The sequence below is a fragment of the Terrapene carolina genome, unplaced genomic scaffold, assembly GCF_002925995.2.
Source record: "Terrapene carolina triunguis isolate 2854851 unplaced genomic scaffold, T_m_triunguis-2.0 Scaffold18, whole genome shotgun sequence".
NCBI lineage: Eukaryota > Metazoa > Chordata > Testudines > Emydidae > Terrapene > Terrapene triunguis.
Genome location: NW_020664369.1, coordinates 8,981,283 through 9,000,392, shown reverse-complemented (window position 1 = coordinate 9,000,392; position 19,110 = coordinate 8,981,283). Strand labels below are relative to the sequence as shown.

Genomic DNA, 19,110 nt, shown 5'->3' with positions numbered 1-19,110 from the left:
TCTCCCTTGGTTTATCAACCTACAAGTCTCAGCATAGCAAGTATTCCACAACTCCAAGTTCACAGACAGACATTTTCCACGCTCAAGCATAGGGAACTTTGGCACATGTCAGACCTCCTAACAGTCCGAGAGAGCAGGGCTCTTTGGTTGCAGATGTTAGCAGAGGACAAAGCTGGCTCTAGGCATCAGCAAACTAAGCAATTGCTTAGGGCCCCAAGCAGCTGGGGGGAGGGGCATTTGCTTTTTATTATAAGAATTTGGCTGTTTTAGTACTGGGCAGGAATATTCCTGCTTAGGGTCACAGTGGGCTAACACTGGCACTGACCGAGGGATGAGATTGGGTAGAGACAGGGCATGGAAGAGGACAGAGCTGGAATTGAGTCTGCGAGTGGGGCTGGTTTGCAAATAATCAAGTTTGGGGGAAGCAGGAGAAACAGGTAAAAAGGAGCGTACAATAGAAAGCTTGGGGCTGGAGCCAGGCACTGAACTGCTATTGGGAAATAAGGACCAGCTGTAGCCTGACAGCAAGGAAAGGCTGAGGGGCTTAGCAAAACAAAAATGTCTGGGAAAATCTTTGCATACACAGCAAAAAGAGTTTTAAAATGCCTCTCATGCTTTCACTAGACTGTGAAGAGCTTTTTCCACATGAAGCAGCCTGGCACCGTATTAAATCAGAATTTTACAGAAAACAAAGGAAAGCCCAAAAGAAAAAAAATTCGTTAAGTTTACCAAGTGGAATTCAGTAGAGGATGTGCTATTAATATGGATATGTGAAAAAACTCACTAAAACATATAATTAGGTTATGATTTCTACAGTTTAAAGTACACTTGAGACGAACCTTACCATCTTATTTATACACACAGACCTGCACATCGAAACAGTCCAATGCCTAAAGAATTTAGTGAAACACAAACACTCACACTAGTTACAAAGTGTAACTGAATCTTATCCATTCATCACACAATGTTCCATGAAAGGCCAGATTCCCAGTTGTGACTAACCATTAAACCTTGGGCACAGCTGAAAGAAGGCACAATTTAAGTATCTGTGCATACAGACAGCCTGGTCTCAGGTGTGGTATACAACAGCAGCCATTCTGTCAGCTGGGATTTAACAGGGTGCAGAGAGGGCCTACTCACACTCACTAAGGGTACAGCTACACTCAGAGCTGGGGGGTGTGATTTCCAGCTTGCATAGAGGTACCCGTGCTAGCTCTGCTCGAGCTAGCGCACTAAAAATAGCAGTGTAGCCGGGGTAACGTAGGCAGTGGTGAATGGTGGCTGCATGAGTTAGCCATCCCAAGTATATAGCCATGGGGTCCAGACTGGTTTGTGTTGGGAGAGACTAGCCCATGCTATGTAACTACACTACTATTTTTAGCACAATAGCTCAAGCAGAGCTAACCTGGGTACCTCTGTGTGCATTTTAGAGACTAACAAATTTATTAGAGCATAAGCTTTCGTGGGCTACAACCCACTTCTTCGGATGCATATCCACGAAAGCTTATGCTCTAATAAATTTGTTAGTCTCTAAGGTGCCACAAGTACTCCTGTTCTTTTTGCACGGCTGCTACTCTGAAATCTGTGTGCATTGGGAATCATACCCCCAGCTCCAAGTGTAAACATACTCTAAAGCAGCAACCAAAGTTAGAGGTGTCAGTATAGACTCTAGCTTCTGGAGGATTCCTCTGTTCTAGGGGAACCACCTAGTTTAAGTCGTCTTTGCTCTTGGGGAAAATGCACACAGTAGACTTAACAGATCTGAGAATTAGCCTCTGATACATTAATACCCCGCTCTTATTCATACAAATGTTGTAAAAGTGTAGTTACTCAAACAAGCGTATCCACAAAAATCAGACACTTTAGCATTTCAAGACTACCTAAATGAATCTCTCTCAGATGTCTCTTGAGGATCCATCACTGATGTATATGAGCATATCCCAAGAACACTCTTTTCCTGCTGAGAGAAATAATTCTATATATACTTAATTAGATAAAACATTAGAGACAAAGCTAAATATATAAACATAACTTACACCCATCATTAAAATAGGGCCATTACATTAAACAGGAACTACTTGTGTAATAACCATCAAATTTGACACTGCTGAGCAAATAAAACACATATACACTCTATTATCCAAACTTTATTTAAAAGGCCTGGGCAACACCCATTAAAATCAAAGGGGAAATGCTATTATTTTCTGTGGAAGTTTGGAGTGGGCCCTTAAAAAGTAACACAATTCTAGGAGCAGAGTTAAGGTTGTTTGGGTGTTGGCTATTGAAAATGTTTCTGTTTCAATTAGGTGATAATGGTAGTATCAGAATTGCTTAAACAGATGTGATTAATGGTATGCCCTCTCTTTGAAGCTGCTTAGCAACCTTAACTGAAATTTAACAAAATTGTTTGCTCTATGATCCTCAATGGCTGCCTATTGGTTTCTAGATACAATTGAAGGCATTGTTTTTGACCTATTATAAAAGCTGTAAATGGCCTGGAATATACCTACCTGAGACCACCTCTTTCCTCATGCCACGGATGATATTAGGGCTGGAGCTCCCTTACTATAAAATAAGGACTACTGGTGGGATGATCTCTATGGGTCTGTCTGATTCTGGAACTCCCTCCAACCACTTCATCTAACGTAGACAGAATCTGCTGAACTTTAAGGCATTGTGCAAACCCTAATTATTTGGCATTGGAGGAAGGGACAATATTTTTCAATGTCCTTTTTTCTGTCTCGCTGTGACTGGTTGGGAGGAGCTTGATTAAACTGAGGAAGTTGTGCACTGTAACTGCTAAATATTGACAAAAGGGGCTAGAGCTGTGAATAGATTATCTAAGAAATATCCATATAAAATAGTTGAAGAATATTGTAGTGTGATGCAGAGGTGGCAAACTATAAACTCAGGATCTAGCTAAACTGAGATTTTCAGAGGAGTAGGAGATATAACCACACATATCAGATTAACTTCAATTCTCAAATGATAAAAGATAACTAGTAGATTTAGCCACACGTTTCATTGAAATTAATGTAATTCATGGAGTTAAAACCCATAGTTAGCTTTCAACATTTCAAACCTAATGTCCAAAAAAATGTAGATTAGTTATACGATCTTAGGCCCAGGTACATAGAGGGACTTCGGGGATCCAACATTCAGTGTTGCAACACCTAACTTTTAGGCATCTCGCCATCCAATGTAATCCACAAACCCTTGATTAAGTATCTAAGCTCCCTATACAATGCACAGGGAGAGAGAGAGGCAACTGAGAGTGGGATCCACAAAAGCCAGCATACTAGGCAGGGAGTCACCTAACCTGGCCAATAGCAGATTCTAACAAGACAGGGCTGTCCTAAACCCGGTTCCTCTTAGGGAGTTAGGCAACTAAGTCCAAGCAAGGGGGAGGTGCCTATCCCTGCTTGAGATCCACAGACATCTGAAGTTAGGCATCAAAGCCATTTCTGACAAGAATGGCAGTGGTGCACGCTCACTTGATGCAAAATGGCAGGGTAGGAGGGGGAGAGGAGGATGCAGTGCACGTGAGGCAGCAGTATGCATGCCAGAGGCAGAAACGTAGGCCCCTAGGGGACTTTTACAGCAAAAATTAATGAGTTTAGGCACCTGCGGTTAGGTGGCAGCTTAGTGGGGGTTTTGTGAACCACGGTGGCACCTAAATCTGAGTTTTAGATACCTAAGTCCCTCTGTGGATCTGGACCATTGTATTAAAGGATGACAGACATAGGTCTTTCAAATATACCATTCTCCAGCTTTGGAAATTTCAGCATATCTTCCATTTAGCTCCCTAACCCAGGACATACCTTCTGAAGCCATCTTTGAACTTCCTAGAGTTGGTTCACTCTCTTATTGAAGAGTACCTATGACGCATCAGAAGCCTTTCAATCTGGGAGAGACAGGCATTTTCAGCTCTACCATTGTTGTTTGGAACTGATCATTACAGACAGCTCATTCTCCGGTGAAGTCAATGGGACTTAGTTATGCTTAAATCTTTCACTGAAACAGGGTCTCATTGTTTTAAAGCTCCTTTGTTTGCAGCATTATAAGAGACCAAGGTCAGAGTTCACATGTTTACTAAGCTTATTTATCTGTAGTAGGTGGCCCCTCCAGGTCAGTTTGAAGCACAGATCACAATTTATGTCACAACAGTTCTTTCAGTACCTTTAGCTGAGAAAATTGGACCTCAGGCTGCAGTTTTCGAAGGAGTGCCTAACAAATGTAGGCTCTTTTGAAAATCCCAACTTCATTCTTTAGTGTTCGCAGGCCAGCATATATCAAGCCCTAAAGTATCTTAAAAGAAAAAGAAAGAAAAAAAAGATGGAGTTTCAGAAAATTATGCATTCCTTCTCTTCCCCCTTCTTCCCCCCCCCCCCCCATCATCTTTTTGACCAACAGAATATGGACAGCAGCAAAGGTTAGGGGCACTCTGTATATCAATATAGACAATGTAGTCCTACAGGATCTTAAAGCCCCCAGAGATGTGTCTAGGTTCATTCTAATACAATTATTATGTACAAAATATTAAATGGAGAAATATATATAAACATGTAAATACTACAATTATTTTAAATTGTATATACTGTGTGTGTATGCATGGTCTCACTTCCTAAAAGCTCTTTTCTTTTGGCCTTATGTGTTACAGAGACACTCAATGTGTGCCACTATAGTCATGTGGATTATTGTATTATTTCCAACATACAATATATATATAAAATAGAGCTTAACTGTTCAGCTAAGTGAAAACTGCAGCTCTATTAGATTTTAAGTAACAATTGTCCATCTGATATAGAAGGAGAAAGGAGGGTATTTATTTTCTTCCAACAGCCAAAAGGTGATCATACTAATAAAATTCGTTGAGATTGTCCAAGATAGTGTGTAAAATACTCATCCATCACTGTGAGCCCCTGGTCAGGGAATGACAGTGCAGTAAATATCTTCAGCAGCCGCCTTGGAATGTACAAGCTGTTTTCGGTAGGAATTTTCAGCACTCACATAAAACACACTGTCATGAGTGACTGCCTGTGCTCCAAAGTCATTACTATTGGGATGATGGAACATCTTTCAGCGAATAACCAAAAAACTTTAAATGTCATGTCAAGTTTGTTGAAGCCATTTTCAAGCCTCGTTCAAGGTTACATGAATATTGAGTACGCCTGTTTTTAAAAAGTATAAGACCTATGAGAGGGATCACTCAAAAGGCTGGTAGATGGAAGTGTCACTTGATTTAAAAAAAAAAAGGGAAATTTGTCTATTCCTCTTTGGGAAAGTCAATCAGGCAGAGCCATTTATTCATCAGCCAGTGCAACTCACTCTTACAGCTGGTGAGATAAGTCAAGCTCGCTGTCACTTAGTTGTACATAGCCAGAAAGAGACCAGAAAGGAAAGAAAGTAGATTATCTTGGATGATTAAATTACAATACAATTTTGATTTATTTAAAGTTTTAAAAATCTGTCTGACAAATTCTAAATTATATATTAAAAAAAAGACACAAGGTGGGTGATGTAATATCTTTTATTGGACCAACTTCGGCTGGTAAAAAAGACAAGCTTTTGATTTCCACTGATCTCTTCTTCAGGTCTCGGAAAGGTAATCAGAGCGTCACAGATAAGTACAAGGTGGAACAGATTGTTAAACATAAAGAGATAAGTTGCAGGAAACCATCAAAATGAAGTGAGCAATTAACACCTCAGCAGTCATAGGTCCAAGGAGAGTTAGTGGGTTACAGATTGTTGTAATGAGACATAAACCTAGTCTCTCTATTGAGTCAATGATTTCTAATGTCTAGAAGAGTTATGAATTTAAGCTCTGAGGCTCACCTTTTGAAGGTTTTTAGGTTTCCTTTGAGGACGAGGACTGAGATCAGATGTGGAATGATTATTTTGTGAAGAGTGTTCCCCCACAAGTGATAGGGTGTTTTTGTCTTTCATCATTTTTATATATGAGTTAATTGGAGAGCATAGTGATAGTCTGATTTCCCCCACACACTTGTTGTTGGGGTATTTGATGCACTGGATGAGGTACACCACATGTTGTGACAGGCATGAGTAGGACCCATTCATCTTGAAAGGGGTGCTGTGGAGGTTATTGATCATTGTAGCAGTGGATGTATGGCTGCAGGTTTTGCATCTTAGGTTTATGGCAGGGTCTGGTGCTGCTTTGAGTTGATGGGTCCTGGTCTGTGAGGAGCTAGCTTCTGATGATGAGTTTGGCAAAGTTGGGAGGGTTGTTTGAATGCCAGAAGAGGGGGTTCAGGAAAGATTTCTTTCAGGATGTGGTCTCCATCAAGTATGGGTTGTAATTGTATGATGATACCTATATGGGTTCCAATGTGGGGTGCTTAGTGATAACAAGGTGTGTGGGGGTTTTCTGTATCAAAGCCAGTTCTGCTGGTGAATCTGCTTCGCTGATGGAGTGTCCTTGTTTAGTGAAGGCAGTTTTAGGTATGTTAAGCCATGTATCCTGGACTTTCTCCTCAGAGCATTTTCTATAGTAACTGGGTGCCTCACTGTAGATATGATTTCTTGGTGTGTCTGAGGTATTTGCTCTATCTGTGGAGGTAAGAGTGGTGATCCATGGGTTTCCTGTATATAGTTGTCTGTAGGGTTCTGTTGTGAATGAGATGAAACTTTTATTTTCTTCTCTTCTACAGAGAACCAGAAAGCACACCTAGAAAAGTCGCATTCAAACTACAATATCAATTTCAACTTCACAAGGACTCCAATCACCAAGGAGTTTAATTATGACATGGAAGCTAATTCCTCTATAGCAAGGAGCAAGGCTGTTGGAAGAAAGGAGGCCTACAATGGAGAAAGCAACAGAGAAAAGGAAATGGAGCTTGTTGGCTCTGCTTCCAAAGGAGATGTTGTTCCTGAAGTAGAGGCTTTGCTGGCAAGATTACGAGCATTGTAAATTAATCCTATAAAACTGATTAAGCAATCACTAAATACAAGCTATAATAAGCTGCTACGTTTTAAAAATACACATTAATTTTGCATGACTGACATTTACACACTTCTGTATTCCAAACTTCACATACTTTATATCTAAAATACAAATGTGTAATGCTTTGCCTATGAATTTGAGCCCATGGTTTATGCATAACTATAAGCAGGCTTGTACGCATTTCTATCTACTGACAGTCTGTTCTAATGTATCTGGAGCAACAGATGCTGAATTACCCCAAGAAACAATTATTTTAGTGTCCAGACTTCTGAACACAATGTTATGAGAACTTTTCTCCACAACACACAATACATTTTAAATAGTTTTAAACCATTATGTTTGATCATCATCTAGGACTAATAAATAGCTGCAGAACCAACCTGTATGTTTTTCTATTTTATTTCTATGTATCACCTGCAATGTAATTTTTAGCACCTAAGGAAGTTCATTATTGTATCATATTAAACGCTTACGGAGGAAAATGTATACTATGTAAATTTCTCATAGCCATGTTTTAATTCACTTTAATCTAAATAAGAACACCAAAGAATGCTGAATAGTTTATGCATTAACTAAATGGTAACATGAACAGAAGCTTACAACTATGCAAGAAATGTATTTTATGTATGACTGATATTTCATTGCTGTTAAACTTGTTTGGATGATTGTATAAAACCAATGTACAAAAGTTCTATGAATACAATGTTGCAATTGTGCACATAGGATAAAAGCTTCTTATTTTATAAGTAGCTACCAAAGTAATTTTTCACTATTTTTGCTTGAGTAAACATAATATTGCAATAATAATATAAAGAACACCTAATGGCAGAGACTTCTACAATTGGTTTTCAACAAACTCATTTAGCAATAGCATGTACAATCTCATTTGCTGGCACAGGAGGAATCTCACAGATAATTGCATCTCCATTTTGACACAAGTCATTGTACACTGTTATATGTTCACTAACATTTATTAATTGCACATCACCATGAAAAAAAACTTGCTACCTATACTATCAACTTGGAAGCTACTATTAGGACATTTGGTCCTTTATTTCAAGTTCCTACTAATCAGAATGTATTCAATGACCAATATCTCTCGTCCAAATACTCTATTTTTCTTTATAAATGAGTCAGTTAAATGAAACCAATGTTTCAAAGCTCTGGTGCTTTTTATTTCCTTGTTTAAGTTGCCTTCTTATTTCCTGCAAAAAATAAAGTTAATTAATTAGAACTCTGAAACTGGCCTGTTTATGAACGCTTGGAATGTTTGGCCATGGAATCTTTTTCATTCATCACAGGAATTAGTCTTATGTTTCAGGGGCTGCTGAAACTATCATTATACCCTCTAGTTATGCGCTGCACTTTAGTAAAAATGAATGTAAAGCATAAGGAGAGATCAGATACAGAGAAATCCTACCAGACTTAGGACTTCAGTTTGCCAGCGCTTCAGTGCCACATAAGAACCATGGAAGGAGTAACCACATTGAGGAAGCACTTTTTGCTGGCTCCAGTTAGTGTAGAAGAGCCATGGGATCAGTGTTTAATGCATAGTGGATGGACAGCAGCTACTAGTCCAAAGAATGGACTGGAATACCAAATTCATGTTGAGATGAATTTCATATCCACCCACACCTGAATATTAGGGTTACAAAGCCCCCTGCTCCTCCCCAGTTATAAGGATTTGATACCCATCACCTCCACTTATCCTAAGACTGGATCTTTGGGTAAGGGATGAATTTAAGACTCACCAGGACAGACATTAATATAATATATGGAGATATACCTATCTCATAGAACTGGAAGGAACCCTGAAAGGTCATCGAGTCCAGCCCCCTGCCTTCACTAGCAGGACCAAATACTGATTTTTGCCCCAGATTCCTAAGTGGCCCCCTCAAGGATTGAATTCACAACCCTGGGTTTAGCAGGACAATGCTCAAACCACTGAGCTTCATGTATGATATTTACTATAAAAGAATAAAAAATGTATTTTCTACTTTTGACAGACTGAAGTAGACGGGTTACCAAGACGCTTTCATGAATACTTGTGGTGAGGGAGGGAAAAAAAGTCTCACTAATCTTTAGATGGCTTATGCTGCTAAAAATAGGACCAAAAAAACCCAACCCTAACCATAATAATAAAGGTTGGGTGTAGAGAATAGTAGTAGTGGAGAACTGCAGCTGAAATATTACAGCAATGACCTTTTGCATGGAGATTCAAATATAAATTCATGTGCCTGAGCAAAATCAGTTTGTTCATTTGAATTAGTGGGTAATAGCCCACATCAGAAAACTGACACAATTCAGTACACTTGACAGCATATGTTCCAGATGGACACCGCACGCATCTAGGATGGAGACCAAATTATTCCTTTTAGCTCTTATCAGTCTTTATTTTATGTAAAGTTTAAAATTTTGGCAAGATAATATGGCTTAGTAAACTATAGCTGAATTTTTAATGATCAGAGAACTGGTAGCTGTACAGTAGTTTCCAACTTTCAAACAAACAAAAACTTTTTTGTTTATCCTTCACCCTTATGGCTAGCAACTTTTCAGCTTTGGTTATATGAGCTATAAGTAAGTAGTTAGCATTTATTTTCTCAATGGCTCTTTGTTTTGTACCATCATAGTTCAGTTAAATTAGAATTGTCTAGTTAAACCAGATGAACCAAATAATTCTAGATGGCAGTACATTTTGTTCTGTGTTCCATCCCTCTAATTAAACAAATACCTATTTACTTTATAGTTAAGCAAATGTTTAGGCTCTAGAGTATCCGTTTATAACTATTGCTATGGTAACATTTAGTTTGGCATACAATGTGATTTTTCAGAATGACAAGTTTTACTCAGATAAAATGTAAATATGACTGAAAAACAGAAACCTCCATTGACTTTCTGTGGCTTCATATTATGCATTAGAAATATTAGGCCTCAACAACCAATACTACAGCAACAATGGGTTAGTTTCTTTCTGTCTTTTTTTTGGGGGGGGAGGGTGTATTTTTAAAAAATCATGGCGCTCTCTGGCACGACTGGTTGTATTATAGTAGTGATCTTAGATTCACTGTCAATAATAGTTTTTGGTGCACAGGCTGTTGCTCAAGCCAACAGATTATAACATACCAGTGGGGTTTGGTGTAATTGGAGTTTTCCAAATACAAAAAACATGGTGATTTTTACAGTTCACTTCTTGCAAACCAAGCCAATATAGAGGAGCCTCTTGGAGCTGTAAATTACTTGCATCTACGTGACTCCAAAAAGAGCAGGAAAATTGAAAGATTGATGATTGTTAGAGAGCCATTCAACAGATCTCTACTTTGGTACAGTTTGTGTGCTATTGATTAGCATGAGTTAAGGACTCTGTTTTGCAATACAATTTTAAAGTGGGGCTTCTACCACCTCCACCTATCCAGTTCCTCACATTTTTCTATTATGCCTTTTCATCTGACTCAGGTGAGCAAACATGATTACTACATTGTCTTAACATATACTATACAGTGTTAGAAGTGGTTCATTTCCACCTTGTATTGTTGTGTCAGTGGGCTAAATTCATCACTGTTGTAATTCCACTTGAGACCAGAGAAAGGCATGAAGGCATTAACTGTTCATATCACCATCCCAGCATACCTCTAGTGGTATATTCTCTATGGATTAGTTCCATGAAGGGGACTAAAACCTTGTCTACGCTACACAGTTTTCTCAACAAAACTTAGGTTTCATCAACAAGAGTGGACACATGCACACTGCAGTGCTCCTCCCGCCAATTTAACGCTCCTGTTACACTGACATAATAAAACCACCTCGCCGAGTGGTACACAGCTTTTTGCGATGAAGTTAGAACAATGCAGTGTCAGTAGACACTGTGTTTGCTTATGTCACCCTAAGTGGCCTCCAGGAGGTGTCCCACAATGCCTATCATGACCGCTCTGGTCAGCAGTTTCAACTCCACTGATCTGCAGCCAGGTACACAGGCAGTGTACTCCCCCTTTAAAGCCCTGGGAATTTTTGAAATTCCACTTCCTGTGTGCTTGGCATGGAAAGTTCACATAGCATCTTCCCAGCTGACCATGCTGGCTTTCTGCAGCAAACATGCCCAACTAGTTTACCCTGGAGTTGTTGGGTCTGTGGGGAGAGGAGGCTGTACAGCTCTGTTGTAGCTCTGAGCCAGCCCTAGGAATTTTGACACCTACGAGCAGATTGCTCATGGCATGGAGGAGAAGGGGCATGAAAGGGAAATGCAGCAGTGCCTGCTAAGATCAAGGAGCTGAGGCAGGCATACCAGAAGGCAAGGGAGGCCAACCGTCGCTCTGGTGTGGTGCCAAAAACATTCCACTTTTACAAGGAGCTGTATGCCAGCCTCAGTGGCAACCCCATGTTCACCACCAAAAACCCCATGGATATTTCAGGGGGAGTGGAGGCAGCGGCCAGCATAGTCAACCCTGAGGACAAAGTGGTGGACAAGGAGGTCTTGGGACAGGCACCAGGGTCGTCTGGTGCTACGCCAGGACCACTTTGGGACTTCAGAGTGGACTAGCCAGTCCCAGATCTGGTGTGCCTGAAGCAGGAAAGGGAAGCTCCAGTAAGTACTCATTTTGCTTTGATATTGCATAGTTATATAACAGGGGTAGGCAACCTATGGCACATGTGCCGAAGGCAGCACGCAAGCTGATTTTCAGTGGCACTCACACTGCCCGGGTCCTGGCCACCGGTCCGGGAGGCTCTGCATTTTAATTTAATTTTAAATGAAGCTTCTTAAACATTTTAAAAACCTTATTTACTTTACATACAACAATAGTTTAGTTATGTATTATAGACTTATAGAAAGAGACCTTCTAAAAACGTTAAAATGTATTACTGGCACGCGAAACCTTAAATTAGAGTGAATAAATGAAGACTCGGCACACCACTTCTGAAAGGTTGCCGACCCCTGTTATATGAGGTAGAGGTGTCCTTTATTTTATTACATGGTGCACATGGGAGAGAAATTAACAACACTAGGTACTGTTTGCATCTGCGTCTTAATTCCCTGTGCAGCTATGCAGTGGAGACCCTGCAGAAAAGTTTGTTAATGCACACTGGGATTTCCCAGGAATCCTCCATAAAGGAAAATTTCCTGAAGTCACTTTGCAATCCACTGCTGAAAGTTCCATGGCAGAGCTGCTTTGTTTCTTCCCCTGTTGTAGAAAACTTTGCCATGCCGATCAGCAGTTATGTCTGCAGGAACCAAAGTAGCACACAGGCAAGCAGCATACAGACCCAGTCTGAAACCACACGGACACAGGAGATGCACCCTTGCATTCTCAGTTACCCTCAGTAGTGAGATATCACCTTCAATCACCCCCGCCTGTGGAAAACAGTGCCAGCATTCAAAATATGTCACTAGGCGCTTGTACTAATCCCTTTCTGGAACCACCCAGACCCTTTCTCCCATCTTACACCTTCCTCCCCTGAGCTGAACTCACCATGTTTAGTGCTCTCACCATGCTGCATGCTTGCCAAGGGTAAAGTGAGAAAGAGGGATATGTAACTTTTATGATTCAACACTGTGAGTGCATTCACAATACTGACTCTGTGTATTGTTTCTTTTGCTCCTGCAGATGTGCCCTTGAGGGCCAGCTCCTACACACTGGTGAAGCGCCTCCATCAGATAAAGAGGCAAACAAGGAGGACGTGTTTTGAGAAGTGCTGCAATCGTCTCATCATGCAGCTAGCGAGCACAGTGCGTGGAGACAACAAACTAAAAATGGATAGCCAAGAGAGGAGACAGGGGCAGGAGGGATAATAAAGCTCAGGTCCCTGATTGTGCTGCAGCTAGAACATATCCATGCACAACTCCTCCTGCAGCCCATACAGAACTGCGTTCCATGCCCTCCCCGAGCTCCCCACATACATTCTTTGCATATTCCCAGCCTATCACAGTACCCCTTGCTCTACACCCTGACAGACATGCCCCATAATGACAGCTGGGCTTAGACACAGCTGTGAGAGCCTCATTTGAGAGAGTGCTGCTCAGTGTCATGTCCCATGTAAGAAATGGAAATCTGTGTATTGCTGTTAAATAAAATGTTAGTGTTAGAAATACGATTCTTTTTATGTATCCTACATACAGTGGTTACCGCAGAAATTCATATACAGTGCCAATCGGCACATTTGCGGACTATAATTAACACTCGGGTAGCAATCGTTACCAGGGTCATTCAAGGCAGCAGTGCATTACAGAAAGACACATTACTGGGGCTCAAAATGCTGCTTCAAAGCCCCCCCCCCATTCTAATAGCTCCCCATTGAACTCCTCTAATAGCTCTGGTGGCTGGCTGCTCAAAATCAGCCATCAGGCAATCCACCTCACCTCACCCCCATTCCTAGGGAAACTTTCCCCCTTGGCTTCACAAATGCTATGCAGAACACAGCAGGCTGCTATGACCATGGGAATATTTTCCTCACTGAGGTTTAACTTGCCAAAAAGGAAGTGCCAGCGACCCTTTAATCTGCCAAATGCACATTCAATGGTCATTCTGCACCTGATGAACCTGTTGTTGAAGTGCTCCTTGCTGCTGTCAAGGTTTCTGGAGTAAGGCTTCATGAGCCACTTGAGTAAGGGGCAGGCTGGGTCTCCCAGGATCATTATGGGCATTTCCACATCCCCTATTGGAATCTTCCGGTCTGCAAAGAAAGTCCCTACATGCAGCTTTCTATATAGGCCGGTGTTCCTGAAGATGCATGTGTCATGCACCTTCCATGACCACTCCACGTTGACATCAGTGAAACGACTATGGTGCCCCACCAATGGCTGCAATACCATAGAGAAGTACCCCTTTCTGTTGATGTACTCCATTGCAAGATTGTCTGGGGACAAAATTGGGATATGTGTGCCATCTAATGCCCTGCCACAGTTAAGGAATCCCATTGCCACAAAGCCATCCTCTATTTCCCACACACTGCCCAGAGTCACAGTCCTTCATAGCAGGAGGCGATTAATGGCCCTGCACACTTATATCACCACAACCCCCACAGTGGACATCCCAGTTCCAAACTGATTCGTGACTGACTGGTAGTAGTCTGGAGTTGCCAGCTTCCAGACAGCGATTGCCACACGCTTTTCCACCATGAGAGCATCTCTCATTTTGGTGTCTTTGTACCGCAGAGGAGGGGGCAAGCTTCGCCCAGAGTTCCAGGAAGGTGGCTTTGCACATCCAAAAGTTCTGCACCACTGCTCATCATCCCATACCTGCATCAGAATCTGATCCCACTCACTCAGTGCTTGTTTCCCAAGCCCAGTAGTGACGGTCCACCATGTGCAGCTGCTTTGTGAATGCCAAAATCAGTCTTGAATTGTTTCTTTCCTTGGCACACAGCAGGGCGGGCAGCATGAATTCCTGTTTAGATTTGCAGCTCATGAGATACTGCAGGTTCAGCACGTTATGTTCATAACACTCATCACAAGACTGGTGAGCAGTGCAGGAGCCATGCTTTCAGGCAGATATGGTGGGCGCAAAGTTTATAGGAGCAGTTGAAAAACGGTGTGAAATATAGTCAGAAGTCCATGGAATGATGGGATGGAAAAAACTGCATCATGGGGCAGTGAGCCTGCCCCCATGATGCATTGCGATTCATTCTCAGAACTCCTAGTGGCAGAAGGTGGCAATTTGACAGTGTGATAGCTACCCACAGTGCACTGCTCTCCCTGTTGGTGCTAGAGCATCAACTGTGGACACACTCTGCCAACACAAGGAGTGTTGTGTGAACATGCACAAGCGATGTAATTACAGCGGTTTATGATTGTCACCCTAACTTAAGTCAACTTAACTCTGTAGTGTAGAGATGGCTTTAGCCTCAGCTGTGCAACACCTAACATTTTGGTGCCCTGCTGCCTAGCAGAAGCCACAGCCCCAAATTAGGCTCCATTCACAAAAACCAGGACCCTGATTAGAGAGCCACCTAACCTAGCCAGTCAAAAATGCCAGAGAAGGTGGGTGTAGCAGAAGTCTAAAGTGGCAGTTAGGTATCTAAATCCCAGTTAGCGCTATTCTAACAACCTACTCACAATTGTCATCGTTTTACCCATAAAAAGTCTTACTTAATATGGTGTTGAAGGAGAATGCACATGTCTCACTCTGATCCCAGTCAATACCACGCCTTTCTCAGCTGAAAGAATCAATATTGACTGATCTGAGGCATTCCCGTCCTCTCCTTCTCTTTCAAATTTCACTGCTAAAGCTACTTCCTGGTCCATTTCTAATACATAGGCCCTAGTTTTAATTCTGTCAACCTCCGTTTTTTATGCTGCAAAATGACTGTTGACTATAAACTAAAAGGCCACAAGCAAGAGTCAAACACTGAACTAAGGCAACTAAAAAATTATAAGCAGCCAGGGCGACCAGAAATTGTTCAATTATGCACCTACACGTCTTTCTCTAGAAGAAAAAACACTTGTATTAAACCACTTTTTTTTTAATACGGTGCATGTGAATTTTATAGAACCTAGCTACAGCAGAAAAATAACTGACAATTCAAGGTCTTATAAATTGTTTCAAGTTTATGAAAGAAAAAAATTTAATTAGACTTTCAAATTTTTATCAATTCTAAGTAATTACTTATGCTAAGACCCCTATGTTTAAGAAATTCTATGGTGAACATCTGTTATTAAATTAATTATGACAAAGATTAGTCAATCTGCATTAAATTATCTTGGCATGCAAAGCAAGCGCATCTCCCCACTACTCAAAACACTTTCTACCTTATACTTTCCGGTGTTTATTTTAGACTAACCACAGTATTCAAGATTAAAACTGTCTCTCTATATTTTATTTTTAAATAATACTCGGACAGAATTCCAGTACAATACAACACCAGTTGCAATTGCACAGTCTCAAGAGCTGTTTGGTATGGAATATTTTCCCCTTCAATCATAGAGATAGATGTTATGTTCTTTTAGTACATTTTATTCCTCTTTGTATACATATTTCTTTTGGTAATGCAGCTTCTGATTTTTGTGATCCATGTAGCCTATTTTTTGTACACCAAAGAGTTACTAAGGGACAATCAATTTTCTGATAATAGCACACAGATAGATTGATCGGGTTACTTATATGCTATATCAGTTCTATGTACCATAGAAGCATAAAACCTGAATTCAATCCTCTTAAAGGTAGATAAGCTATTTAGCTTCAGCAAAATAGAAATGGTCATTTTCATCTAAACAAGCTTATTCCATTGTTGATATCACAACAGAATGTATTCTGAAAGAGTAACAGGCCCCTGTTTTTAAATCTGCATTATATTAGACAGCCAAGAGCTACAAGAAGACAGAGAAGTGAGGAGGCTAGGAAGCAGAGTTGATTAATGTGCAGGTTGATTTCACTTCTGGGACTTGAAATTGCATCTAGAGCAGAATGAAGCAACTGGGGGGGAAAATAGTCTCATCTCACATCTTTAAAGGTCATAAAGGAAATGATGATAGGTGATCCAGGCTTAGTATGGCCACAGGTGTCTTATGTATTGAAAGATATATATCAGAATAGCCTTATACTGGCAATCCTGTTGAAAAGGGGAGGGGAGGAGGACAAAAGAGATATATATAAGGCACCATAAAACCTAAGGACGCTTTGTCTTAAAGGTTCAGATCCACTCAGACCACTGTTCCTTTGATTCAAAAATGTCTTGCTCCCACTAAATAAAGTTCTTTGATGGGTGCAGGATCAGGAACAAGGAGTCTGAGGTGCACCAACACAGTGATTATATTTCTATACTGCCAGGCTAGAGAATCCTACATTCTAGGGTCTTGGTACCAAAAGTGACTGAGACAGGGAGGCCTTCCAGATATGTTACACCTGGAAACAGATAAAATGATTCAGCCAAGATGGCACCTGCCTTGCAGAGTGCCCATTGCATTAAGATAAAAAAAAATAATGGGAGCAATAACACAAATGGGGAAAAGTGCACTAGCTCTAAAGTAAAAAGAGCCTACAAGTTGGATAGGCAGCATGGTGGCCATTGAGAACCCAGGCAAACTGCATTTGCCTAGACCAGGGGTCGGCAACCTCTGGCACGCAGCTCGCCAGGGTAAGCACCCTGGCGGGCCGGGCCAGTTTGTTTACCTGCCGCGTCCACAGGTTCGGCTGATCGCAGCTCCCACTGGCCGCGGTTTGCCACTGCAGTCCAATGGGGGCAGCGGGAAGCCGCGGCCAGCACATCCTTCGGCCCGCGCTGCTTCCCGCTACCCCCATTGGCCTGGATCGGCGAAGCGCGGCTAGTGGGTGCTTACCCTGATGAGCCGCGTGCCAGAGGTTGCCGACCCCTGACCTAGAACTTGACCCACCAACATTCCTCCTGGGACTGCCACTGAAGTTGAAGCATCTTAAAAAGTGGCTTAAAATGAAAGATGGGGAAGAGTTTGTCTCCTTTTACAGCAGAATTGATAAGCTAAATGTATTTCCAAGGGGCCTGAATAATACATTAGAAATGCTTAGGCAAATACAAATGTGATGTTGCTACTGTGTAGTTTGCCACATTTAGCCATTCTGTCCTGAAACACCATTGTAAATAAGATATGAATAATATCTTGATTATCTTTGAATCCATTGACATTATGGAAAATCAGATGCAATATTATCTATAGTAGTGACAGATGTTTTTCACTTGAGGTGTAACAGGTTCCAGTCTGCAAATCCACATGGGATTACACTGTTGAAACTTCCGGATGACACAGAAGAACAGCAGGCAGACTGCAGATTTTCTCTGTCCCTTACTGAAGTGAATAGAGTGTTTTACCCTATATATAACAGGATGATCTCTCATTAACTTCAGCTTTGAAAGACAATTTTCTACTCCTTGATTACAAAAATCCCTGAAGAAGGATCAGAAGTTGTTATTTTTCTCAGAAGACCTGTGGTACAGTAAATCTTTCCACAAAGACAAACTGCAGAAACTAATAAACTGTTTGAATTCAATAGCACCAGGATACTAATATTAAATTCAGCAGTCAAGAACAAATTAAACCCTTACTAGGAAAGGTTGTGCAGGATCACTGCTCACCCTTCTCTTACTGATATCTTTACTTGTAAATATACAATCTATGTTCAAATAAAGTTGAATCTGGCTTAAGAGGATAAAAACAAGGAAATTCAGTGTTGACGCTTCAACTCAGTCCTTAATTCACCATCTAGTAGGCAGGTCTGGAGCTCCTGGGTTAGCACAATCCCAACACATTGTCTCAAAGAATTGACCTGCCCCATTTCTAAACTTGGAATACAAATCCATTATGTAAACACAAATGGCCAGACTAAAGGCCAGTCCTAAATTGCTTTACACCTCCTAAAAATACTTGGCACTTTCATCTACTACAGAAGTTAGTGAGAGCTGAAGGTGAGTGGAACCTTGCAGGATCAGGCCCTAATGAATAAAATAAACAAACGTGAATTGAGTGAAACCATTCCCTAGTGTGCTGACAATGTAAAATAAAATATTCCTCTTAGGACATATTCCTGGCAAGACAACCTGACCTCTGACTGGTCTCGACAAGACAAAGTGTAGTGCTCTTTCTAACTAACCAAGGCCTTCACCCACTTTGACTTTTCAATGCTACCTAATAGGAGGTCATGATTAAAAAATGAACATTTCCTACAGACGCATTGTTTCATTCTATTTACAGTAGGATATAACTGCAGTAATTCAGATACCATTGTATGGTAACTGTTGGTAAGTATGACTTTTTAATAGCAACCACTTTGTGTGCAAATTACACTCTAAGGATGTTTAGTTGAGACTTTCCCTGTATGTGATTGTCTGTTCTAAACATGCATTTTTATTTATAAATATCATCGAGGACTTAAGGTGGTTGAAAAAGTTTACCTATATCATTGCTCGATGATGAAATTTCATAAGTTTGTAATATGATGGCAATATACAGAGGCCTTGTTCAAATACAATTATAATGCTCCTCCAAAAATAACAGGAGTACTTGTGGCACCTTAGAGACTATGACCCATCTCAGAATGCTCTTATTTTACCTGCAAAACCTAGCCCTCTAAGTCTGGCCTTTATGACTTTATTATTGGACCCTTACAGCACATCATATAGTTTGATCCAAGGCCCATTGACTTCAATGGCATTGGATATGGCCCCTAAATGGAGTGACTGGTTCTACTTGA

General features: G+C 41.0%; 1 protein-coding gene across 1 annotated transcript in view; it reads left to right on the top strand.

The window, feature by feature from the left end:
• Positions 1-6,963, top strand: part of LOC112113274 (protein diaphanous homolog 3-like) — a 470,784-nt gene extending 463,821 nt beyond the window's left edge. Inside the window, exon 25 of the mRNA XM_026652145.1 lies at positions 6,669-6,963. Within this exon, the coding sequence (XP_026507930.1) occupies positions 6,669-6,928 (260 nt within the window). The 3' untranslated portion in view covers positions 6,929-6,963. The remainder of the gene's footprint in view (positions 1-6,668) is intronic.
• The last annotated feature ends 12,147 nt before the right edge of the window (positions 6,964-19,110 follow it).